Source organism: Propithecus coquereli, unplaced genomic scaffold (genome assembly GCF_000956105.1).
Source record: "Propithecus coquereli isolate 6110/MARCELLA unplaced genomic scaffold, Pcoq_1.0 Scaffold89, whole genome shotgun sequence".
NCBI lineage: Eukaryota > Metazoa > Chordata > Mammalia > Primates > Indriidae > Propithecus > Propithecus coquereli.
This window is the reverse complement of record NW_012155173.1, coordinates 3,310,377-3,336,595: the sequence shown is the minus strand read 5'-3', so window position 1 is coordinate 3,336,595 and position 26,219 is coordinate 3,310,377. Positions and strand designations below refer to the sequence as shown.

Below are 26,219 nucleotides of genomic sequence, written 5' to 3'. Positions count from 1 at the left end.
ACCGCCTCCCTACTGAACCATGACTCCTTTCAGCATTTCTTCCAAAAATTACTTAAATTTTCTAAATTGAATCAGTTATATTTTCTACATTCCCCCTTTATCCATCGTTTTTTTTTTTTTTGAGATAGAGTCTCACTGTGTTGCCTGGGCTAGAGTGCCGTGGCGTCATCCTAGCTCACAGCAACTTCAAACTCCTGGGCTCAAGCGATCCTCCTGCCTCAGTCTCCCAAGTAGCTGGGACTACAGGCATGTGCCACCATGCCCGGCTAATATTTTCTATATATTTTTAGTTGTCCAATTAATTTCTTTCTATTTTTTAGTAGAGACAGGGTCTCGCTCTTGCTCAGGCTGGTTTCGAACTCCTGAGCTCAAACAATCCACCCGCCTCGGCCTCCCAGAGAGCTAGGATTACAGGCGTGAGCCACCGCGCCCAGCCTATCCATCTTTTTCATATAACTGACTTCCTTATAGATAACAACTTTTCATCAGTGATTTCATTTAAATATTATCTCCAAGCTGAAAGAAACAATGAATCAGGGGTTAGACAAAACTACAATATCAACTTTGGACACTTCAGCAGAAGGACTGTAAGAGATCTTAGAAATCACTTAGTTCAATACCTGACTGTAAAGTCAAGGAAACTGGGGCCCAGAGAGGTTGCAGATTTCCTAGGTAATGGAACCAGTCTCCCATTTTCCAGCTCAGTTCTCTTTCTACTATACCATGGCACCTCTGTGCATTTATCCAGGCTGGGGACCAGTTTCCTCTACATGGAAACAAAAACTACACAACTCTCTCGCATCTTAAACATGGCCAACCTTGACTCTGCCAAAAACTAGGGTTTAGGATGAGTTGTGAACAGTCAATTTATAGAATCAGATTTGCACTGGAAGACAGACTTTTTTAGAACTGGTATTTGATGGAAAGTTTATGAATGTCACAGGACTAGATGGGCTTTGTAACACTGGCTCTTATAAAAGCTAAGCCCCATGTGAGAGAAGTTGCTGTAACAACATCATAGCACCTTTGCTTCAACTTCAAGAGAAAAAAAGGCTATGGTAAAAAGCTTTAATAACAGACTGAATGTGATTTTATAGGCAACCAATTAGCAGATTAATGAACCATTTAGCTTTCTTAAAACCAATATTCCACTCAAGAAAGATGAACCCCAAATGCATCCTCTTATAATGACCAACATAACTAAGTACAAATGAAGTCAATGGTGTACCCCATTAGCATGCTGCACTGTATGTCAATAAAACAAGCCCTCCCCCACCCCGAGCCCTGGCCCCCTGGCAAACATAGATATATGATTGTGCACTGCGTGATGATACCATTAGGTGAGAACTTTGGTTCATGCAGTCGGCTGCCATAGAGGTTGCACCCAAAACCCGCAGCCCTGGCACCCAAAGTCAGTCAGCGGTGGTGGCTTGTGGCATCAGCCGTGCTCCTTCCACAACACCAGGTGAATACTGTGGTCAGGCATGCTGGTAGCAAAGACCAAGCCTGTGTCATTGTGCCCATCGAGTCCATTCAGCCAGGACGCTTCGCCTGCCAGGAAGCTTGAGCCTCTCTTTGATTTCCTGTACTCTGGCAGAGGCCAGCGACTAATCAGGCTCTCTGTCCGCAAGTCCATGATGTACAGGTAGCGGTTGTCAAACAGCAGGGCAAAGATATCTCCAAAGCCAAGCAAGGCCAAGTTTGCTATTTCAGGAGTCTTGATGACCCTACAAAGATGAGAGTTAGGGACCATGAACCAGAAGGCAACTTTGCTTCTATTTAAGCTACTGTAATTTTTTCTGGAGACCTTTAAAACCAATATAAATTTCAAGCCAATTTAGAGGTAAATGAAAGTTTTTGATAAAAAGGAAATATGAAGACAAAAAGCTCTGCCCCATAAAAAACAGGAGAGGAGAATTCTTCGGTCTGAAAATAATGGCATGTCAGGGAAGGGTAGTGTCTGATGAAAGTTTATAAAAGCACAAAACATCCTTCTAGGCTAGAAAGGATCTTACAGATTATTTAACATTCTAATTTTTAAGATGTGAAAACTGAAGCCCACGCAGAGTAAATACTTTGAATAAGGATTCAGAACTAGAATCCAAGAGTCAACGCTTACCACTAGGTAAAAAGACTTAATCATCAAATCCTAGAATACTGGAATATCCTGAAGTGCAGAATAAATCTGAAAGCCAAGGAACTCAAGCGCTACTCTACTCAGCAGGCAGAAAACAAATGGGTTTCTCTCTAAAAATACTAGCAGCTGAAAATATTAAAAGTTTCCAAAATAATTTAGAAACATTTATTAATAATAGATTCAGAAGATGTCTAAGATAACTGGGAGAGTTGGGAGGACAGCCCTAACCTTCTTAGGGGCAGTTTCTAAAACATCAATGGCAAAGGCTAGGAGAGACCTAGCTAAACAGCAGCACAAAGGAACAAACAAACAAAAACTTAGCTTCTGTTTTCTGCACCCTTTATGAAGCAAAAGGTTAACAAGAAAAGTTGATGTCCTCTTTGGAGGGACTAGGGAAACAGCTACAAAGGGAATACAAATAATGCTCCACAATATGATTGGGTTCCTATGGGAGAGAAGCTTAACCTCTAAACAAGGACACCACCGAACTAGTGTAGGCCCAAGAGGTCAACGAGAATGGGGAGGAGCTGGAAGCCAGTACAGCTGAAGGATATGAGCTGAGATGGGGAGGAAAAGAACTACTAGCAAGGACAGGAAAACTACACATGAGCATTCCTTCCAAACAGTGAAGGATGTGTGACAGAGAAGCCAGACATTACAAGTTCTAGAAGACAGAACTAGGATCAAAGGCAAAGAGTTATAAAGTAGATTTCAGTCTCATATTAGGAAGGGGGAGACATTCCTTTTTTATCAAGCATTTACCACGAGCCAGGCACTGAACTTCGTAATTGACATGTTATCTCAATCCTCACAATGCAATGAGGTAGAGGTATTATCTCCACTACACTACTGAATGAACTGAGGCTAAGAGTAAAAGGTCTTGCCATGGCCACATAGCTAACATGATGCAGACCTAGCAAATGAGCCCCAATCTGTCTGACTCCAGAACCTTCCAACTGCCTTCTGTGAGGAAGGCAGTGAGCATCTCTAGTCGAGGAGCACAACTCTTTCCTAAATGAATGGATGAGTGCATAAATGAATGGATTTCAACTGAACGAATGTTTTCTAAATGTCATACATGCTGAGTGCTAGTTGGGCTCCTGAAAAGAGATAAGCAGGACAGTCTCTGTCCCTTAGAATGGGAGGGCACAGCATGTAACTGTCAGAGCATGCGAGAACAGGCTCAGTGCAAACACTCCAATGGAGATGATGGGAATACCAAGGAGTGAATGAATCAGTCTACATTTTATCAGCTGGACCTAGAAGACTATTTTTTCTCTTTCTTGAAGAAGAAATACAACTGGGCATTCCAAATTGAGAGAACACTAAAGGCCTCTCTAAATTTTACAGTTCTTCCATCATGGGCATGTGTTCCTCTTAAAATTCCCTGATACTAAGAATATCAATATGGCATCACTTCTACAAAACTAAGAAAATAGTTAATAAGTGCTGGTTCCCTGTTTGAAAAGCAGAGCAGAGAATAAGCTCACCTTGCTAGACCGAACATGGAAGAAACCCCTGCTAAAAGAGGTAACCAGATGGATATGCTGAAGAACAGCATTCATCCAAAATCAATCACTGAACACTCCCTCTGGTATGAGCCTTTATAAGGCTACAGGTCTACAAGATGGAGCCTGATACCAGGGAAAGTAGTGCACTGGGATTAACCTCAAGTAAAGGGGAAACAGAGGTCCCAATCATTGTGCTCCAGATGAGTTACAATCAACAGCTCATTTCATCATTTTCCACTTGGATAATTCATGTTCATTCACTTAACAAATACTGAGAACCTAAAGTGAGCTAGCCACTGTTGGTACCAGGCATTTAGTAGTGAACAAGACAAAGTTCCTTACACTCCACCTATCCAAAACTGAATTTATCAGCCAAACCTGTTCTTCTATTTCTTCCCCTGCTCATTTACGCAGTTGTTCAAGCTAGGAAACATGGCAACCATCCAACTCTCCTCCTCACTCAAATCACAAATTCAAACACCAAGCTCTATTGACTTTACCTCCTAAATTTTTCTCTAAAAATTTTCTTCACTATGCTCTCCATTACCACAGCTCTGGTCCCAGACACCATCTTTTGCCTGCACTATTGCCAATAGCTTTCTATTGACCTCCCGCCTCTACTCTTAGCCCCTTTCAATCAGTGAACCTCACACTAACATCTGATCCTGTTACCACCTTGTTTAAACTCTTTGATGGCTCCCTATTGCACCTCCCATCTCCAGCCACACTGATGCATTTGACGAATTTCTTTTAGGCTCCTTTGGCCTCAGGACCTTCAGACAGATCCTCAGTCTACAGAATCCTCATTACACACTCACCCCTGGCACTTAGTTAAGACAGATACACTCATCCTTTAGAGCTCAGCCTCAATCTCTCTTCCTCACGGAAGCCTTCCTTTATTCCACAAAGTAAGTAGGGTCTCAAAGTACCCTGTACTAGGTTCCTCTTGTCTCAATCATTAAAAAATGTGTATGCTGTCCTTTATGCTTTGCTTCTTTTCAATTAGCTTCAAAGCTTAAGTTGCCCTACCTGGTCCTAGCAACTGATGCCACAGGATTTGTACTACGGTTTCAAAAGATGTTGGTTATTTGTGTTTGTAGGGAAAAAAGCAGAGACAAAATAGCCCCTTTTCAAAGAAAAATCTGAACCTAGCACTTCCTACCACCGAACAACCTAGCAGGTTCATTACTTAAAGCTAGTGTATCCAAGCACTAAAAACAAACACAACTTCTATCTGGGACTCTAGAGTCTCTATATATTCTGAGTCAGAAGTATACATGAGAAAAGTAGATGCAGGATGAAATTAAAACCTTTAGGGACTCTAAGCATTAAAATGATTATGATACCTCTGTCCCACCGTACCTTTGCACCCTCCCTCCCAAAATTTTAATTCAAAATAAATTCAAAATAAAAGCAATATTAAACTGTAAAAGATGTTATTTTTTCCCAAGGTGACTATTTGAATTTTTTTCTTTGCAAAATATCAAGTACTTTCAAATCTTTCTTTTCTTGTTTTTTGGTGCCCTGGCTTCCTGGTACCTTAAGTATATGCCTTCTGGATAATCCAGCCATAGACGGATGAGTGCTGGACCAGGGTGAGATGTGGAATGCTGGGCAAGGACCTTAGCCTGTCTTAGCTTCAGTTTCCCCATCTATAAAATGAAAAGCTTACTCTGGTGTTTTCTAGGCTCAGTCTTTTCTTTCAAAGCATCAAATCATCAATCATTTCTATGACTGATTCTGAAACCTAACAGCTCTGAAACCTAACTGGTTAGAAATGTTGGTCTGACTCTAGGAAGACATAAATGGAGTACTTTGTGACCAGAGAGATGGGGCCAGTTCTGTTGGCTAGTGTGATCAGATCCCATACAAGTTGATCTCAAAACAGTCATGCATAAAAACAATGAAGAGAATGTTCAATATTCTGTACTCCCCCAAGTCAGCATATCCTGACCCACGCTGTGGGTCAATAACTCAATAATTCTATGAGTTGTTAATAGGTGCGTGCACCAAGAGCTGTGAAGTACAGTAAGTTAAACAAATTCAAACAGGTTTCTTTATATAGGGCTTCTTAGAGTTATTAGTAATAAAGAATTGCCAGGTCCTGTACCAGGTCCTCTTCACAAGCATTTCATTTAGCACTCACTTTATAGGTGAGAAAACTGAAGCACAGAGGGGTTAAGAAACTTTCACAAAATCACGCAGCCTGTAAGAGATGGCCCCAGGTCTTAAACCAAGGTTTGTCTATCACCAAAATAAGTTCTCTTAATTACCACATGGCACTGGCTTCCACCAGCCTTGAATGTGCTATCAGATAACTGCCAGTCTCCAAGAGGGGTCTAATTATTTGTCCATGGACCTCTTCTTATTTCCTTGCAGGAAAACCCTACAAGTTGTACTCTTCTCTAAGTACCTCTGCCTTTCTACTAGTCAACAGAAAGTCACTTGATCTCTAGACCCCACTAAAGTTGACCAGGCTTATAAAACAAGGCAGAATTTTAACTGACTATGAAGTAGAACTTAAAATACTAGAACGAGAAGAGATCTGAAGGATCTTTTCATCCAAGCCTTTCACTTTCCAGAAAAGCTTGTTCAATCTGAAAGGAGAAGTGGCTTGTGATTCAGAGGTAGAGGCGATTCCAGCATATAACTATTTCTCATTTGCTTACTACATCTAAAATATTTTTCCTGTGTGAATGTTCAGTATATATAACCCTGTTTGTAACTGAACATTTAGTAACATTAGTGAATATTTAGTAAACATTTCCTAAAAGCAAGCTATGGACAGGGATATCCAGGTATCTAGTCTTGTCTTTACTATTGACTTTCAAAGGTAAAGCATGAAGTCTAAGGAAACATTACCTGAGAATATCATAACTGGCAAAGTCCCACTGGTAGAGACCTAGTGCTGAACTACAGACAATGTATTTGCCATCAAAATGAAGTCTTGGCTGCAGACAGATACTTCTATCCTCAGAGACAGACAATGTCTTTAAGCACTTGCAGTTTATTTCTCTCCCAATTGGCCAAATCTACAGAAAAAAAATTAGGAAAGATGACAGATCACATCACTACAGAAAAGCTTGTCCTTACACAATGTGGCCTTTGCTGAAGTCAGATACTGGAAAGACCACACATTTTACAGTTAAGAACCATACCTTCAAGTTCTGATTCTTCTGTGCAATCGCAGGTAAAATATTTAACCTCTCTAAACCTCAGTTCCTACAATGAAGATAATGCCTACCACAAGGGACAGTTTAAAACATGCAAAAAGATATATATAAGAGTGTTTTGTAACCTCTTTGCAAATCATTGTAACAAATGAATATCTGACTTCATAGTTTAGATCTAAGAATTGAGGAGGGCAGGAGATATGTGTCTTAAGAAAATAGTAAGAACAGGTTGAAAATAAATTTCTGTGGATTTCTTTTTCATTTATAAATCAGAGTTTAGAAACTGCATAGGACACAGAGCTAATGAATCATCTCCTCTTCCAATGGGTTTAATATGGCTTAGACTAAGACATTCCTGCTCTCCCCTTGGAATAGTCTCCCTTTGCCATATCACTTTTTCTCATATTTGCCAGTTTTTTTTTGATGAGGCAAATTAATGGAGGAAAAAACTCACCTTGATTTCATATTTGTCCGCACTTAAGAGGATGTAGTCTCCAGGGCTGTGCAAGAGAGACTTGACTTTGCACTTCTGCAAAACCACCTGCAAATATAAATATCCATGTCATGAAAGATCTTTTTAATGCTGTTGCTGTACTGATTTTTTTAATTAAAATAAGAAAATGAGGTTGAAATGATGTTATGCTAGAATAGCTAAGCTATAACTCTATTACCAAGTTAATCTCTACTAAGATTTTTACTACAACAATCTGTTATTAGTAGTATCTGAAAGTGTCTAATGTTGCTGGCATAAATCTTAGCTTTAGTCTAGAAGCAAATATCAGGATGATTTTAAAAATTATAAAATGTGACCATAGAAAATAAAAGGAACTGAAAAGAAAAAAGTCCATAGACACTGAAGTAGATGCAAATGATCTGCTTCCATAAACATGTGCATTATAAAGGAAAAAGCAATGGACTTGGGACCAGAATCTGCCATATACTTCCTTTGCAATCTTGGGCAGGACCATCTAAACTCTGTTTCTGTTTCCTCATCTTTAAAATAGGAGACAAGGCACCTATCGTCTTATCTCATATAACTGCAGTGAAGATGAAATAAAACAACGTAAATAACAGCAATAATAACATAATACAAGCTAACATTCCACTAGCACTTGGGATATCTGTAAACACGAGGCTCTAGTTACTTTTGTAATAAATCAGCATAAAGTGAAAGGGGAGGCAGGCTTCACTCACTCAGAAGCTTGGATTGCACATTCAGTTGAAATGGAGAGACCTGCTACTAAGTATCAGGCACCTTACTCCGTGCTATTCCAACATCTCATTTAATATTCACAGGAACATTTAGCAGATGATAAAACTCAGGTCCTGAAGGGAGGAGTAACTGGTCCAAGACATAACAGTGTCCTGGCCCAAAGTTTACTGGGTTTCCCATAATACCAAACTGCCTTATAATATATAACTTTTCTATTTAAAAACTTAATGTGCCCAACACATAATTATTGATCATCTCACAACTGCTCTTTCAGCATCATCTATTTAAAAAAAAGACAATCATCCACCCAGTCTAAAACCCACCAGTCATCTCTGACTCTCTCTTCTTCTTTGTTCCCTACAATCAATCAGCAAGTTCAGGTAGCTTATCTTAAAGATATATCCTTCATTGGTGCCCTTCTCTTTCTTTATTGTCACCCAATCCAAGTCATAGGTTGCTTTTGCTAAGACTACTACAAAGGCTAAAAGGTCACCCTGCATCCACTTGTGCCCCACTCTAGTCTATTCTGTACTTAGCAGTTATTTTCTTAACATAAATCACATTAGACCCTTGCTCAGAACTTGTCAATTGCTTCCTAGTACACTTATGATATCCACCGTCCTTATCATGGCCTCATAAATCATACATGACGACCACCTCTTTACCTATCTCCCCCAACTACAGCATGACTCCACTGTCCTCCTTCCGGGTCATCAAATGTCCAAGTTCTTTCCTATCCCAGGCCTGTGTATATACTATGCCCTCTGAAACACTCTTTCTGCCACTCTTTCCACAGCTACCTCCTATTCATTCTTCATGCTTTGCCTCTTCGCAAAAAGCTTTCCCTAAATTAATTACTTTCCTACACTTTCTCATACAACACTGTACATTTCTTCACAGAACTTGGCACAATCTGTAATTACGTATTTATTTGTGAAATTACTGTTTAACGACTATTCCTCCAGACTAACATCCATAAGGGTAAAGCCTAAGTCTATTTTGCTCACTCCTGTATCCTCAGCCCCTCACAGAACAGCACGGTAAACTTAAGAAAAGTGCTTCTACATGGCATATCCATTATAACACTGCATTTGATTCTCACAACAATCTTGTTTTGAAAACATCACAGTATTTTAAGAGTCTATACATTTTTCATCTTCTTGCAAGCACCATTTTATCAAAATGAAAATTGCTTTTCTGATTAAAAAAGATGTTCATTCTAAAGGGAAAAAAGTGCCCACAATCCCACCAGAAATAATCACCTTCAAACTTTTGATGCATAAACACATTCAGAAACTGGTATCACACTCTACATACTTTTTTGTATATAACCTATTTGCCCCCTGTACCCACCTAATATATTGGGGGCATCTTTCCATGTCCATTGGTTATTCATTTGCTAAACTATTTACTATGTACCTCCACATGCTGGTCACTGTTGTACAATATCACAGTTGGTATTACATCTATTCCATTTTATGACTCACCTACCACTTAGTAGGCACTGACTACCAGGCTCTACCTCCCCTCCCCCAAAAGCGTGACATCAAGATTTCTTTTATGTTTTCCTACCTTGGTGACCCATTCCGTGTGCCCGGTGAGTGTGTTGAGGCATGTCCCAGCAGATAAAGCCCATACTTTCACAGTGAAGTCTGCAGAGCCACTCACCAAGATATCCAGTTCATCATTGTAGTCCACACTAAACACTAGTGTATATAACACGCAGAAAGTTAAAACTTGTCTCTGTCGGTGGGTCTTTTATAATAGAGTTCAATAACATCTATTTTCCCTAGCTGCCCAATTACGTAATTTTCCAAACAGAGACACTGTTAAGAACAGTGCTACTCAACCAGCAATTTTATGATGAAAAAACTATTTCAAAATTGTTATTATTATAGATTATTCTAAGGTTGGAAAGTCGCAGGAACAGTATCTTTTATCTGCAATAGCTTCAGAATGAGAGGCAAAACGAGTGTTGGAGATAATGGCATTCCTTCTTAGGACTGCCTAATACTACACAAAACTTTATCTAGCTTATGCAGAAAACAGAACATATGTAGCCCTATTCAGGTATGCACTAATAATAAGACCAAATGTAAAGAAAGAAACCTGTAAAACAGTATTCAGACTCAAGAAAAGCCAGTGTAAAAAAAAAAAACAAAAAAACCAAGATCTCAAAGGTCAGACTAAGCCATTTACTCAAAATAGTGTCTGACTTTCTTCACAGCTGTATCCCCAACACCTAAAACTGTGTCTGCAGTATACTGAGTACTCAAATTGCCAAGCTCTAAAGAACACTGGGGACCCAGCGATGAAGGCAGGGATCCTTCCTTTAAGGAACTCAGTCTAAGTGCGGGGTGGAGGAAAAAGTTCAAAAAAAAACAAATGTTTACCTCTTGCTAGGGGAACACCAAGGAGAATGACTAACTCTGCCCAGGGGTATCAGGGAGGACTTCAGGGAAGAGGCGATATTGGAGATGGGCCCTGAAGGATGAGTAGAGTTTATCAAGAAAAGAAAAAGAATATTGCAGATAGAGGGAACAGCAAAGGCATGAAGTTAAGAAAAACCATAGCAATGTCCATGGAACAGTAAGGAGAAAATTGTTTAGAGCAGGGCTCTCAAAGTTGATCAGGAATAAAATCAACTGGAAGTTATGGTACATCTTGACATTACGGAATATTACACTCAGTTTAATATATTAAGTTCCATACTAAATCATGCACCTTCAAATATTATATTTCTAAAACAAATGAATGGTAGCAGACAGCAAGGGCCAAAGAAGAACAAATAGGAGGACAAATAAAATGAAACGAAAAATATTTGCTTTTATCAGCAAAACAGCTAGGTTTACTTCGAAGAATTACTGAGCACCAGGTACAGTGCACAGAACTCAAGACGTAAGGGTGAACAAGACAGGCAGGATCGCTGTCTTTATGGAGCTCGCAGTCTGGTGGGGAAGTAAGATTATCATACTTACTCGTATGATGAGTGGTATGACAGTAATACAGGTTATTGGGAAATCTCCAGCAGAGGGACCTAACCTGTTCAGGGAGTCCCAGAAGGTTCCTCGTACGTGTGATGCCTAACAGCACAGACTATGACTATCAGAGGCTAAAGCAGCAGGTCAACAGGGAAAGGAAGAAGGGAGCTGCTGCACAAGAGGCTGGGAAATAGCTCATTATAATTTCTACACGAAACTCCAAAATAAAATACGACAGAGGGAGAAGCTCGAGTCTCAAGGCTATACTCAAATGACCAATTTTCTGCCAAATAAGGCTGCTATATATTTATCAGGAAACATTCAGGTATCTGTTTCTTTCACCTTATCTCTAAGTGGTAGCTTGTTTTAATCCATTGTCAACCAAGCTTAAATTGGATATAATCTGTACAGACCACACAATCTGGGAACCACCATCACCCCAAAGGACTTTCAGCCCTAATTCTACAAATAAAATGAACTATATTTAAAAGTATAGGCCTTACTCAATTCGGAGGTATGGAATCTGGTAAAAGTAAAGGGGACTGACTTCAACAGGACATAAATGAAATAGGAGAAGAGGAGAACTACCCCTCTCAGCACAAGGGTACATAAAGAGTTTTAAAATGGGCCAAGAAGCAGCAAAATTAGGGAAAACATTCCAAAAAATAACTGAAATAAAGGGAAATAAGGGTAGTGACTGTGAAAAGGGGGGAAAAAGGCAGTTTAAATTAAAAAAAAAAAGTTTCATTCTTGGCTCCAGGCTTTAAGGGATGTGGCTAAAATAATTATAAAAACCCTTGAAAAAGGACAACCCACCCGCCCCCGTGTGCCCCCGGAAATGCTGGGTTCTGGCTCCGGAGCTCCACTCCCAGCAGGCCACAGTGTTGTCAAAGGAGCCTGTCACAAGCTTCTGTTCATCGAACTTCACCGCTGCACAAGTGTGGGTCTGGATGCCATAAACACACTGCCCTGTGCTCACATCCCACAGCTTTGCAGACAAGTCATCTGACCCTTCAAGAGAAAAACAAGAGGTTAATAAGAAAACAGATGCCATAAAAGGAAAATCAATCTTCAATCATGGTATTCTTAAAGGAGAACCTTAATGTTCCCTTCTTCTAGCACCCCTACTTTATGGCTGAGGAAACCAAACATGGTGACTTGCTCAGTCACCAAAATGGTATCAAAAGCACTGGGACAGAATCCAAGCTTTCTGGTTTAGTCCTTTTCCCTTAACTTTCCAGGCTATAGAAGTGTATTACACTAAAGCATCCCTTGGTGCTTCCACTTGAAAATTTTGATAAATCCTCTGCTATCAAGAGCTCTCCGATTTGAGCCTTGAATTGATGGATACTACCCATAACTGCATGTTTACACTTGCATGCTTGTCCATTACCCAACAGCTCTGAACAAATAAGGAATGCTGAATAGTAAAGCTGTCTGTCTGAAATGTATTCCACTCCAAGGCAAGTCAAAGATAAACCTCAGATCATGAGCTAAATTCTGCAAAAGCTAACTGCTAACTGTTGAGCCATCTTGAACTTTACAAAAGAACCTCAAAGAAAATCAGGGATAAATTATCCCCAGTCACAACTCAACAAAGAGTTTGTAATAAGCCTCTTAAGATTCCATAGGAAAAAGTAGGTTTCAGTTCTGCCTCTGATGAAAATTCAATACTAATCATGGTGATAAATTCAGAACTTTGCTTTAAGTTTAAAATCATAATAATTAATTCATGTCTCGCAATATTCCTTTAATAAGAGTTGAAAAAGAAAAAGACATTTTTGAGAACATACTAAATACAGCCACTATGATAACAACATAGTATCCCAGGAAAGCACCAAAATGACCAGTTTTCAAAAAAGCTGAAATGACTAAATAAATAATGCCAGTCACAATCCCACCTTCAGCCAAGAGCCACTACTTCAGACAATGGAAAAACAGCCATCATTTAAGAAAGAGCATGAATTTTAACCTGGGAAAACTCTATGAGAGCATAAATACATTTATTGTCACTTTAATATTTAGGACTCAGTTTCCCACTGTATAAAAAGTGGGGTAGGACTTGGTCGGTAGACATGGGCAGGTGAGACATCAGCATCATCTGGAAAGCTTTATCAAAACACACAAGCAGGGCTCTATCTCCAGAGATTCTAATTTAGAATATTTGAGGTGGTGTGCAATAATCTTAAAAGTCTGCAAGGTAATTCTACCTCCTCAGCAGTTTTGAGAACCAGTGGTCTCAAACAGTTCTGTCCCATAGAAACAATGCAAACCACATATGTAATTTAAAATGTCCTAATAGTTCCATTAAAAAAAGTAAAAAGAAATGTGTGAAAATGATTTAACTCAGTATTTCAAAAATATCATTTCAATATAAAATCAATATAAAAATTATTAATGAGGCCGGGTGCGGTGGCTCATGCCTGTAATCCCAGCACTCTGGGAGGCCGAGACAGGCAGATCGTTTGGGCTCAGGAGTTCCAGATCAGCCTGAGCAAGAGTGAGACCCCGTCTCTACTAAAAAGATAGAAAGAAATTAGCTGGACAACTAAAAATATATAGAAAAATTAGCCAGGCATGGTGGCACATGCCTGTAGTCCCAGCTACTCAGGAGGCTGAGGCAGGAGGATCGCTTGAGCCCAGGAGTTTGAGGCTGCTGTGAGCTGACGCCACGGCACTGTAGCTGAGGCAACAGAGTGACACTCTGTCTCAAAAAAAAAAAATTATTAATGAGATATTTTACATTCTTTCACATTCTGAGTCTCTGAAATCCAGTATTTCACATCTCATTTTGGACTAGCCACAGCTCAAGTACTCAAAAGGCATATGGGGCTAGTGGCTACTATACTGGTCAGCACCCATCTAGATATTCTTTAAGGTCTTTCAGATTAGGCATTTTGTGACTGTATTCCTAAGGAACTAGAGTAGGAAAAGAAATCATTTTAGGTCCTATATGAGCTTGGTTCTGATTTATTACCAGTGTTCAACTGGGGTCTCATTCATTCAACATGTATTTATAGAACTTCTGTGTCAGGCAGGGCTCCTGCTCTCATAGCACTTAGTCTACTTGGGCCTGCTTTATTCAGTGTTTTTGTCTTTGGGAAGACAAAAAGGCTAAATAAGCAACAATAATTCGACACGGTAAGTGGTAGGGAGTACAAAAGCCCACAGCAAATACAAGGAGGGGATAAAAAGAGAAAATGTCTCAGGTAAAGCTTATTGAGTTTACGATTGTGCTCCTCAACATGTGGGTGTTCTATGAACACGTCTAGTAGCAGCATGATTGGTTCCTCAACTATACCCCCTTTTATTTGCTTTTAAGCCCGGCTTTGGTGTGGGAGTGTTTGAAGAAGGGATTTCACGGCTTAAAAAAACTCTTAAGTTTTAACTAGTTGAAATTCAAGTTAATCGGGCCAAAAAAAAAAAAAAAAGGAATAAACAGTATACAGTAGAGGTCAGCTAAATTTTTTCTGTAAAAGACCTGACAGTAAATATCGTAGGCTTTGCGAGCCATACAGTCTCTGTCGCAATTACTCTATTCTGCTAGATTTGGCCCACAGTCCATGGTTTGTGAATCCCTGGTATATACCCACTGAAGTAACTACTAAATATCACATATAAAAATATGTGAATAGCCACTGGGGCCAATTCATAGAGAACTATTTGGAAACATTCTAAAAACTGCCTATGAATTATTTACAATGCATTGCCTAAAACATGAACATTGTTTACAAAACCACTTCAGTCTGACTAGGAAATAGTGGCAAGGTTAGGCTAGAGAACTGGGTCAGGAGGATGTTTAACTATGACCTCATTTGCATTTCTGAATGATCACTATGGTTAGATCATAGAAAAATGGTTTGAGGCAGGGCAAAACTATTAATAGAAGAAGGCTAGGTAAAAACTAGGGAAGAAGATAAACAAAATACAGTACATACATACAGTGGAATATTATTCAGCCTTAAAAAGGAATGAAATTATGACACATTACAACATAGAGGATCCTTGAAGACATGCTAAGTGAATTAAGCTAGTCAAAAAAGAACAAATACTGGGTGATTCCACTTATATGAGGTTCCAAGAGTGGTCAACTTCATAGACAGAAAGTAGAATGGTGGTTGCCACAAGCTGGAAGGAAGGTGGATGGGCAGTTAGTGTTTAACTGATACAGTTTTGGTTTGGAAGATGCGAACAGTTCTGGAGATGGATGGTGGTGATGGCTGCACGACAACGTCAATGCACCCAATGGCGCTGGACTGTACACTTGAAAATGGTTAAAATGGTAAATTTTATGTTAGGTATGTTTTACCACAATTTGAAAAAAAAAACTAGAGGAGAGATTATCCAAACTAATTATTTAAGCTAGTTTACACAGGAAAATGTTATGCCATTCAGTTTTACACCCTAAAGAAACATCAAAAAATAATCAGGTTGAGTTCCATTTTACGGCAGTACAAGTTCACTTTAGGAGCCACTGTTTCTCTGCTCCTTTCCTGCTTTATGTCAGCCTCCCCTCTGGACTCCCATTTGCTGCACAGACTAACCCGAAGTGAAAGAGGACTAAATAAATGTGGACTCTTACATTTCATGGAAGAAAAAAAAATCTCTCTCAATTCAGAAAATAGAATGAAAACATTACTTTGATATATAAAAAAAAAGTCAGGGATGGGTATGTAACACAGATAGGCAGAAAAATGAGCTGTAACCCAAATGGAGCAAACTATCTTATCAAGTTAAGTTTAAATATTTAACTGGTAGAATCATATCTCAACCCTCAACCACTTCTCTGAGGCATTTGACTCTGTTGGCCAACTGAATAAACATTTACCAGTGCCTCTTTCGAACAGGCTATCATTCTCCTTCTTGAAACTCTCTTCATCGTCCTGTTTCTTTCACCTCTCTCCCTTCTCCAAGTACACTTTTCAAGGATCTACTCTAGATTTTATTCTTTTTCCTTTCTAAATCTCCTTTTAAAATTTCACTGCTCCAGTCATAGCCGTGATGATGTCTTTCTCTCTAGTCCTGAGTACTCTCCAAAGCTGACCCTCCATTTCCAAATACCGTGGGAATCTTCACTTAGAAATATAATAGGCAACTGAATTCAGTTCATCACAAGTTGAACCCCATCTATCCTCTCAAATTTATTCCCTCCTTTTCTAGTCTTGTTATTAGCACTATTATCTTCCCAGGCATAGAAAGCTAGCAACCTAAGCCATTTCTGAAATCTCTCTGCTTGCCACGTACACACTCCATTGCCAAATCCTGTCAATTCTACTTTAATGGCTGTTCTTCTATTCAACTGCTCTTTTCTTAAATCTCTGTATTCAGAGTCCAGAGTGCTCACCATGGAACTGCAGTCTTTTTAAAAATCTCTACCCTTACTATCCTAAGTCTAGACCTATTTGTCCTTACTTTAATTTGGAAGCTCTAATTTGTCTATGTCAGAAGGTCTCAATAGGAGTAGTATCATATCCTAAGGGAGTATTTTAGAAATTTATGGGGGTGGTTTCAACTGTCACAATGGTGGAGGTTGTGAACATTACTGGCATCTATTGGGCAGAGAGGTCAGGAATGCCAGATAACCTGCAATATTTGGGACAGTGCACAAAAAGAATTGTCTTACATTCTGTATAACATTCTTGATGGTTCTACCAGATATTCATAAATGAAAAGCTTATTTTTAGTTATCTAAGCCTATTTGTTTTAGAAAGTATATTTGCAGTTTAATTATATACTGAATATTCTGAGTGCAACTACCAGGTAAATTGAGGGAAAATGTACTTTGTTTTGTTGGGAACTTTGCAAAGAGTTTTCCACCAACTGAGAAGATCATATCACAGATGGTGTCGATGACACAAATACAACATGCACTTATAGCTGTCTTGTTCACTATGACACCACATGTATGTGCAAATATTTGATTACTGTTTTTAAACATAGCTGTACTTCAGCACTACATGTTTAAATGTGTATTATTTTAAATTACAGCCCCCATATTTCCCCTCTGGATCAGAGTTCAGGCATTATATCAATTTCAAAAACATATGTATGTGTAGATAAGTTATTTCTATGAATTCAAGATAAGAAGATACTGTAAAATATATTATAAAAAGAGGACCTGGGTTTCACAGAAATAAGAAACACTGGTTGGGGGGGTAAGGGCAGCATACATAACCTAAACATCTGTACCCCCATAATATACTGAAATAAAAAAAAAAAAAAAAGAAACACTGGTCTACCAGAAGCAGAAAGCTCTAACTCTTGCCCTTTTTCTGTTCAGAAATCTTTGATGGCGTTCTTACTGCTTATAGAAAATTGTCCAAACTCATGTTCCCAGCATTCAAGGCTATTAACATAGCACAGGCCCATTTCTTCTGACTATATTCTGAGTTCCTTTATAGTATAGGAGTTCCTACTTATACTCTAAGAGTCCAAGCAAAATGAATTTTCTTTTTTCCTCCTACATGCTCCATGCTTAGTGCCTTCCATGCCTTTGCTAATGCTGATCATCTTATTGGAAAGCCCTTACTCACTATCTCATCTGTCTAATAGAGTCTACCATTCTTTAAGCCCCAACATAAACACTGTTCAGTTTTCCCAAAGGAAGAAATGACTCCTTTCTCTGAACAACCGTGATTTTTTTCCCCATTCAGTTCAACTGTATCATTTTATTTTAGTTCTTTCATAGTTCGTTTCTCTTATTCAACTATAAGCCAGAGGTCACAATCCAGCAGCTCACAGGTTGCCTATGATCAAACCATAACAGTTCAAAAATCTGCATAATATATTTTAAAAATTCAGACTATTTCACAAAAATCTAGATTTGAGGCTTCTCTTAGAAAGATCTGGCAACCTGAATCCCACATGATAACAATTTACAAAAAGGGAATAGCAACTAGCGTATTCTCTGATTTGCTATAGTCCATGCAGAGACTTTTACATCAATCAGGTCACTTTATTGATCCCAACGTGTATAATCTCTGAGGAAAGAACTGCTCTAATTCACTTATGTATGGCTCTCACATTGTTTTGCAAATGGTAGGCATTTCATAAATATCTACTGAACAGCACAAAGGTTCTGTTCCTTGCTTACCATTTCAGAAATAAACTGCAGAACAGAACGATAACTACCTGAATCTACACGTCAATTTTTAGCATTAGTCATCAATCTCTTTAGTAATACCGTGTTATTGTTTGCTCAAGGAACTAATCTGAGAGTCACTGTAAGTTTACTGCCAAATTCAGGATTTCCCAGTTTGACCACAGTGAAAATTCAATGTCTTAAGTAACAAGATGACACAAACACATGTATAATTCTGTAATGACTATATCTCTCACTAGTAACATTCCCAAGGATGCTGCTGTTAGAAAAATTAAACAAATGCTTTGGATTGTTTCCAACAGCCACAGTACAGCATAATTCTCAAAAAGCAAACCTGATGAATTTAATCAGAATAAAAATCACATCACATACAAACTCATCTAGAGAATAAACTTAAAATGCAGGATTGGGTCCACTTATTGTAGGTATTAACTTTCCAGGTAGTTAGAGAATTCAGTGAATATTTCCCCTTTACTTCTGCTCCAAGGGGGGCTTTATTGCATTGCAAAAGTAAAGTTTGACGAGAGAAGGAAAAAAGTTTAAAAAGCTAAAAGTGGTTGTGAAAACAATGAGTCAACTCCAAGTATTTCCCTAAGTGGGAAAGAGCTCCAGTTCCAAGACAATACTGCATCTTAATCTTTAAAAATACCTGACATAGATCATGAGGCAAAAAGGACATGGAAAAGCCATCACCACAACTGGGAAAAGTATAGCAAAGTACAGAAGAACCAATGACACCGTTTCAATAATCAGGTTTGTAAGACAGGGAAAATAATGTAAGAGTGAAGTAACTTCAGGATGACAAACCAAACCATGAAATGCCTTAAAAAGAATGTTTATTTTCTATAACTGGTGAAGTGTCTAGCATTTCAGAGAATATATCACCACATGGGAAAACATATACCCTTAATGAATAAAGAAATGCAGTTTTAAAACAATTTTGAGAAATATCTCTTTTAATTATTAAAAATATTAACACTGAGTCTGCTCAGACTCTGAGAGAAACAAGTTACTTAAGATTGCCCTGGGCATGGCATCAATTCAATCTATCTGGAAAGGACACTAAGAGTAGCTATAAAATCATTCATACTTGTGGATCTGGCAATTCTACTTTTAGGCATCTGTCCCAAATAATTCAAGAGGGAAATAAGTAATGCAAATAAAGATAGTCACATAAATAGAAACAACCTGAATATGCACTATTATGGAAATGGCTAAATAACGATGATTGATTACACACAGGAACAGTTTATACTTATTAAAAATGACAACTATGTAGTTTAGGTAATATACAAATGTTTATTAGAAGTTATCTTGGATGAAAAAAAGAACACCAAGTATCCCTTTATATCATATAGAATGTAAGTAAATAGGCATTGGGATCACTGATAAGAACTGCCTGGAGCCATTCTAAACACTGCCTAACATTTATATTGCCTGTCAAAATGTATTGCCTGAAACATGGGCACTAGGCCCATGGACCATAAGCATATGTAGAAACATATGCCCATAATAAATGAAAGCTAGCATACATAATTCTTAAATTTTAATGATTATTATATTGTTTTATAAAGTTATTTAATTGCCTAGTTTAAAATCATCCAACTCTCTTTGTTCCCAGGCCTAAACTTTCAACTTCTATTTCTTCTTAGAATCACAAGATTTCAGAGCAAGGAAGAAATATCTCCCTTCCATATTCTACAGACAAAGAAATAAACACAGAGAGGTCAAGTAATTCATCCAAAATGATCTAATTACTTGCTAGGATTAACACCAATTTTTCCACTGTTTTTTTCCCAAAAATCATTGCTGATAGCAAAAGAAACAAAATTAACCAACATGTAGAACTGTACATGGAGAAAAAGCATAGAAAAAAGTAATCTACAGCTTTCTGATTCACGTGTTTAAAAGAATGTCTGCAGCTTTTTTCTTGTAAAAGTTTACAATGATTGTCTTCTCTAGAGGGAAAAAAGAGGATAAAGGGGGAAAATCCACTCAGGGATGGGGAAAAAAAATGCCACTGTAGACACCTCATATAATCAACACTTGCCATTCTCAAACCTGAGGAGTAGCTTATTCTTAAGTTTGCACCCTATGAAATATAAAAAAACAAAAAAACAGTTCCAATGTCTCTTACCTGTACAGAGAAGTCCATCTTTGTAGTAAAGTGCATACACTCTGGCACTGTGTCCAATTAATGATGAGGTTTCAAAGGCTTCATGGTCCTCCAGTTGCTTCATTCTCAAAATAGCCTTCAAATAAACCTTCTTCCAGTGCAAAGCGTCCTGAACAGAATCATCTATCTGCCAGCCCAAATTTTTACATGCAGTCTGCCACACCTCTGTACAGGCACTTATCACCTTATTCCACTGTTTAGAGACGAGGCAGCACGTGAGTAAAGTCTGAGGATCGAGCCATTTTAACAAATAAAAACTGAGCTCCAGGGGAAGGAGTTTGAGGAAGTCCCGCTTGAGGAGAGTCTCCAGGTTATTGGAGAGATGCCTGAGCTGGACTGCCCCACTCAGACTAATCAGGTGATCCAGAGTTTCATTTTTCTGCAAGTCCGTCAGAGAAAGAAATGTAACAGAAATGTTATCAAGCCATGTCTCAAAGTCCTTTCTCTCCATAAGGTTATGGAAAAATTTACCTGTGGCACATCAAAATATTGTATTAGTTCTGTTCAAAAAGACCGTTCAAGCAAGACTGCTAACAAATGAAGTATTAAAAATTAGTGTAAAAAACTTGGCATTACAACTTTATGCTTAGTTACTACAACTTTACAGTTAATACACTATATTTATCTGAAAATTTTCCATGCACGCAAAAGAAAACACATTTGAGAAAACATACTTTAACAAATCATGATCTCCAAAACATAAGTCAGTGAAACAGGTTGGTGTGCGTGACTTGTTCCTTTTGGAGTCTAGCACATGCTACATGCATCTTTACAGTAAAATAAAAAGTATTCATTCATTATAAAACAGTGTATTCTAAATACATTCCCTCCCCATCAAAACCATTATAAAACTATTTCCTTAATGAATTTATTTGGGCACTAAATTTGGGCACTAAAATCACAAAAATAAACACCAGGATATGACAACCATAAAGCAAGTCACCAAGGGAGTAACCTGAGACATTAGTTACCATGCTAGGCACAATCTGACCTGTCACCAAAATCATAGAACTATTTGCTTTTGCAATAGATGTTCCGGTGAAAAGGTGTGGGGAAGAAAAATAAGCAGCTGTAGAAGTTGTGTGCCTCGAGTATTCTGGTTCTTCCACCTCCTTTATGGCCCAGCCTCTTTAGAGCAGGAATTACCAAAGCCCTTATTTTGCCTAACAGTCTGTTTCTATAAGCCTCATGTGAGTTAGTAACCATTCTTAACCATGTGCCCCAGAGAGCCATGAAGGTCCTGGAAGCATGCATAAATAAGGCAAGTTAATAATCCTGATGCTTACAAAACACCAAAAACAGGTATCATCATCTTCACTTTACAAATGAGGAAACTACAGGTCGGAGAAGGTAAGTGATTTGCCTACAAAGAGCTATCTATCAAATAGCAGAAGAGACTGGAGGTCAATTCTCTCCAGATCAGTACACCAAGTGCCCTCTCTCTCTCTGAAGTCAGTGATAACCAGGAGAATATAACCTGGTGAGACGATCTAGGGGTACTGTATCTATCTGTACCTGATTAGACCATTTCCCCCTTTAGGAGAATAACAAAGTGCTCCAAGAACTAACTGTGACAAAAAAGTTTTAAAGTATCCTGCATTAGTGTCAACAGGTGTCAATCCACTCTTACCAATGGGGACTAAACTAACGAAAGAGAACAAAAACTAAAGCAAACCACTAAAAACCATTCTTAAGATCGGCCATGTGCTGACAGAATTTAACGCTGCGTGATGAGTATATAGGGATTTATTATTCTCTTTATTTTCATATATTTTAACATTTCCATGATTTAAAAAAAATCGTTCCTTCTAATCTAATTACTTGGTTTCTCACAAGACTGCCATACTCATTTTAAATCTTATGTCCACATTAATGTGGAAGAGGAAAATTGATTTCTTTCCAGACATGTAACCTAGATCAGGTCTATACAAGAAGCAAGATATCACCCACCAACTTCATTAATATAAGGTGAGTAAAAATTCTAAGTTTCTAATATCAACTTTGGCAACAATGTTATTGGACAAAACACAGTCTGATTTATTAGTAGATGCACCCAGACCTTCCAATAACATCATCTGCTGTCCACTAGTTTTGGTTTCTGGAACTCTGGACTTCAAGATAATATCTTTGAAGCTGAAGGGTTTGGGCTAGAGACAATTTATTAATTTATATTAAGGATTTACGTGGCTGCCAAAATATAATCAGTTCACTAAAGGTTTTATCAATTTATCACACAAGTCCCATCCTTCCTCTGAATCCCAAAATCCCTCTATACATAACATTCCTGGAAATTCTCTATTTTAAAATTAATCATTCACAACAAGAGAAAACAACCCTTTTCTGTGGGCATCTGCACAATATCGCAACAGCTAGTTAATTAATACTTGTTAACTAAAAACACACAGCAAAACACCTGCCCTGGAATTATATATTACAGTGAAAAGTGTGGGAGACTTCCTCCATCACATCTCCTCGTGAACACTATGACACACACCTGTAGTACAAACGCTTTTATTTTATGTGAGCTGAATTGTTACTTAAATGGCCACATGGCAAATTTAAAATACCCATTAAAACATTATCAGGCTCCCATTATTCACAAATATCTAAGAGACATCCTACAACATGCCAAATTAATGTGCCCATGACATTTACTGAAGATTATGGGCCAAGCTTCCCAGTGGGCATCTTTAAAAAGCCCAGCCACTTCTGTAATTTCTATATTCTCCTAATTCATAATAAGAAATTATTTTTGTAGGCCAGGCGTGGTGGCTCATGCCTGTAATCCTAGCACTTTGGGAGGCTGAGGCGGGAGGACTGCTTGAGGCCAGGAGTTTGAGATCATCCTGGGCAATAGCAAGATCCCATCTCTACAAAAAATAAAAATAAAAACAAAATTAGCCAGGCGTGGTGGCACACGCCTGTAGAACCAGCTACTCAGGAGGCTAATGCAGGAGGATCGCTTAAGCCCACAAGTCTGAGGTTGCAGTGAGCTATGATGATGCCACTACATTCTCATCTGGGCAACTGAGCGAGGCACTGTCTCAAACAAAAAAAAGAAAGAAATTTGTTTTCCAACTCTTACATTACAGATTGGCCTTCAAGCTGCTTAACCCCTAATGGGAGGCTTTTTCTAGTTCATCTTTGATTATAAAAAAGGCATCTTCTTTTTTAATAAAGCAGTTTCCATTAACTCTGCAGAATGCACTATTAAAAAACACCAACTTTTACTTTTCTAAAAGAATCAACTGACTTTGGAGGGGGCTTTCTTAAGGTCACAGGTGTAAGCCGAACTCTTTTACAGAGGCTCTAGGAATATCATGTACTGGTAGCACAAGATCCCCAGGGAGAAACCTCAGGAAGTGGGATTTCAATTCAACATGACAAGCAACTTCTGAATCTCAGAGCCTTTCAACAATGGAATAGCTGCCTTCAGAGTGGTGAGCTTCCCATTACTGTGAACAGTCAAGGACGGTTGTATACAGAGGCAGAATGCAATAAATGAAAATGCCTTGGAAGTCAGTCAAACCTACTGATTCAGCCCCTTCCTACGCCTACGTGATCATGAGCATGTTCAACAAACTTCTAAGCTTCGGTTTTGTTATCCACAAAATGGAAGCTATCACCCACCCAACTTGAGGATTGTGACACTCAGAAATAAAGCAGTGACATGCTTACTTAACACAGCAGCCAGACTACAGTAATTTAAATGGTACTTTTTGTTAGTTTTATTCTTACGAATATCTGGCAGGAAAGCTTTTTGTGGCACTGAGGCTAGAATGGACATGACCACTAACATCCCTTTCAACAATATGATCTTACAAAATTATTCTTAAAAATATCTGGAAGAAAAACTCAAGGGCTCAAACTTACTAGGGGCTTAAATGTATAATTAAGAGCAGTTATTGTCTGGAGGCTATGATTTCTCACACTGGTGCCTTTTCCTCCCTACCCTACCCACATCCCGTTTTTCCCAACTCAGAGTAAACATTGCAATTGCCCTCCCGCTCTAAATATTAACAATCACAAAGCTCTGAGGAAATGGACCATGTGATGAAAAGACTCCTAAATTGGGAGATGGGAGCCTGGGTTTGGTCTCTGGTTCTGCCATTATCTCCCCATGTTCCCTTAGGCAACTCTCATACCTATGTTGGCTTTAAAGCCTAAAATACTACTCTAAACATTACTTCATTTGATCTTCACAATCTCAAGGAAGTATTGATAATATTGCCCTTAACTAACCAATGAGGAAATTTATGGCTCGAGAAGTGGAGTGGCTTTCCCAGAGTTGCATATGAAGTAGCAGGTTCAACATCTTGCCCAGTCCCTACCCTCCCAAAACAAAACCAAACCTGTATCTCTAGGCCTTATTAAAGACAGGACATTCTGGATAAAACAGTGTGAACGCGTTTTCCCCTCCAAGTTCACCAGAACCTAGCCAAGTTGAGAGTGAACGCAAGATATTTGCTGTTGTTGTCAAGAAGGACGCTTCATCATTCTCCTTTTCTTACCAAGCATAATCAGTTAAAGAGCAGAGGCTTTGAAAAATGTATATGTATCTATAAACTTATACATGCATAAAATATATTTTGAGTATTCAAGAAATTGAAGACACTGGTTACCCCCCAAGAGAACTCGGCAGCTGAGAAACAGGAGGGGTCCTTTTTTATTATAAACATTTTTGAATTTCAAACCATGTCGATACACCACATTATTAAAAAATAGCCTTCGGTTTCAAGATGAATTTTTTAAAACTTTGAAAGAATAAAAATAACATTTATAAAATATGGGTTCTGCAACTCCACTTGTTGCTAGGTGACCTTGGGCAAAACACTTCACCTATTTTCTTAAGCCCAATTTCCTCACTTGCAAAAATGTAGCTACGAACAGCATTACCTACGAGGGTTTTTGTGAGCATTAAACAGGATAATGCACTTAAAGCGTTTAGTACAGTACCTGGCACACTGTGAGCCTACAATAAATGTCAGTTACATTATTTAGCATTAATATTGTTATCTTTGCTTTATTTCAAACAGCACCCCACATACACACCTGTTTCCACGGCATACCCACAATTATGGAGCAGTCCCTCAACTGTACAGCACTTTGTACTTCGTAAACAACCTCACCACACTTCATCTTTCAGACTCATAGCAGCCCTGGGACATGGTTAACTCATTTTGCAGCTAAGGTAACCGAGGCATTAGGAGGTAGTAACTCCGAAACTCTATTTTCCCATGTCTCAAATGAACTCTAGATCCCTTCAACCCGTTCGTCGCTCCCAGGTCCCTCGCTCCCTGAGCCGTGTTCCGTGCGGCACTGACCTGAGCGAGTGCCCCGGGGCCCGGGACCTCGCGCCGGGCTCACACCGACTAGGCGCGCTCGGGCCGCCAGAGCCTCGCAGCGGCCGGGTCCGCTCCGCAGCCATGGCGCCTGCAGGGAGAGAAAGACAAACAGCCCGAGGCGCGGCGGGTCAGCAGAGCGCGGGCGCCCGAGAGCCCCCTCCCCGACCGGCCCCGCCTCGCATACAGACCTAGACCTACGGCCGCCGCTCCCAGTCCGCAGCCTCACAGGGGAGCGGCTTCCGGTGCTGTCTGCGTCATCTCCGCGCGTCCCTCCGCCCCGCGGCGCCTGGAGGAAGCGGCTGCACTTCCGGCCCCCGCCTGGAGGGGGATGTGGGAGGCCGGGGATTGGGGGAGGAGAAAATAGAGGGAGGCGGAGCACGCGCAGTAAGACTCTCACGGCGCTTAGACGTGGAGCCTCTACCAAAGCTGTCTTTCCTACGGTTTGTTCGGATTTGCCCAGGGCAGTTATGTCCCTCATCCACTCTGATCTTGCACCGACGCTGCGGCAGTTTTTCTTGTTATCCTCCCTTTATAGAGGAGAGGCTCAGAGAAGTTAAGAGACATGTCCAAATTCATACAAC

At 39.2% G+C, this 26,219-nt stretch overlaps 1 protein-coding gene across 5 annotated transcripts; it reads right to left on the bottom strand.

The window, feature by feature from the left end:
• Positions 1-1,054: 1,054 nt before the first annotated feature.
• FBXW2 (F-box and WD repeat domain containing 2) lies at positions 1,055-25,900 on the bottom strand. Of its 5 annotated transcripts, none has more exons than XM_012664437.1 (8): positions 25,827-25,900; positions 25,618-25,726; positions 20,255-20,764; positions 11,832-12,026; positions 9,607-9,740; positions 7,276-7,362; positions 6,511-6,680; positions 1,055-1,727 (listed from the first exon to the last, which is right to left on the bottom strand). In XM_012664437.1, the coding sequence occupies exons 3-8, from the start codon at positions 20,742-20,744 to the stop codon at positions 1,439-1,441; spliced, it is 1,365 nt and encodes a 454-aa protein (XP_012519891.1). In that variant the 5' UTR covers positions 20,745-20,764; positions 25,618-25,726; positions 25,827-25,900; the 3' UTR covers positions 1,055-1,438. The 5 variants fall into 5 exon arrangements, with proteins under 5 accessions (XP_012519891.1, XP_012519895.1, XP_012519893.1 ...); XM_012664441.1 differs by having other exon boundaries at positions 20,255-20,672; positions 25,827-25,879; XM_012664439.1 differs by having other exon boundaries at positions 25,346-25,726; positions 25,827-25,843.
• Positions 25,901-26,219: the final 319 nt, after the last annotated feature.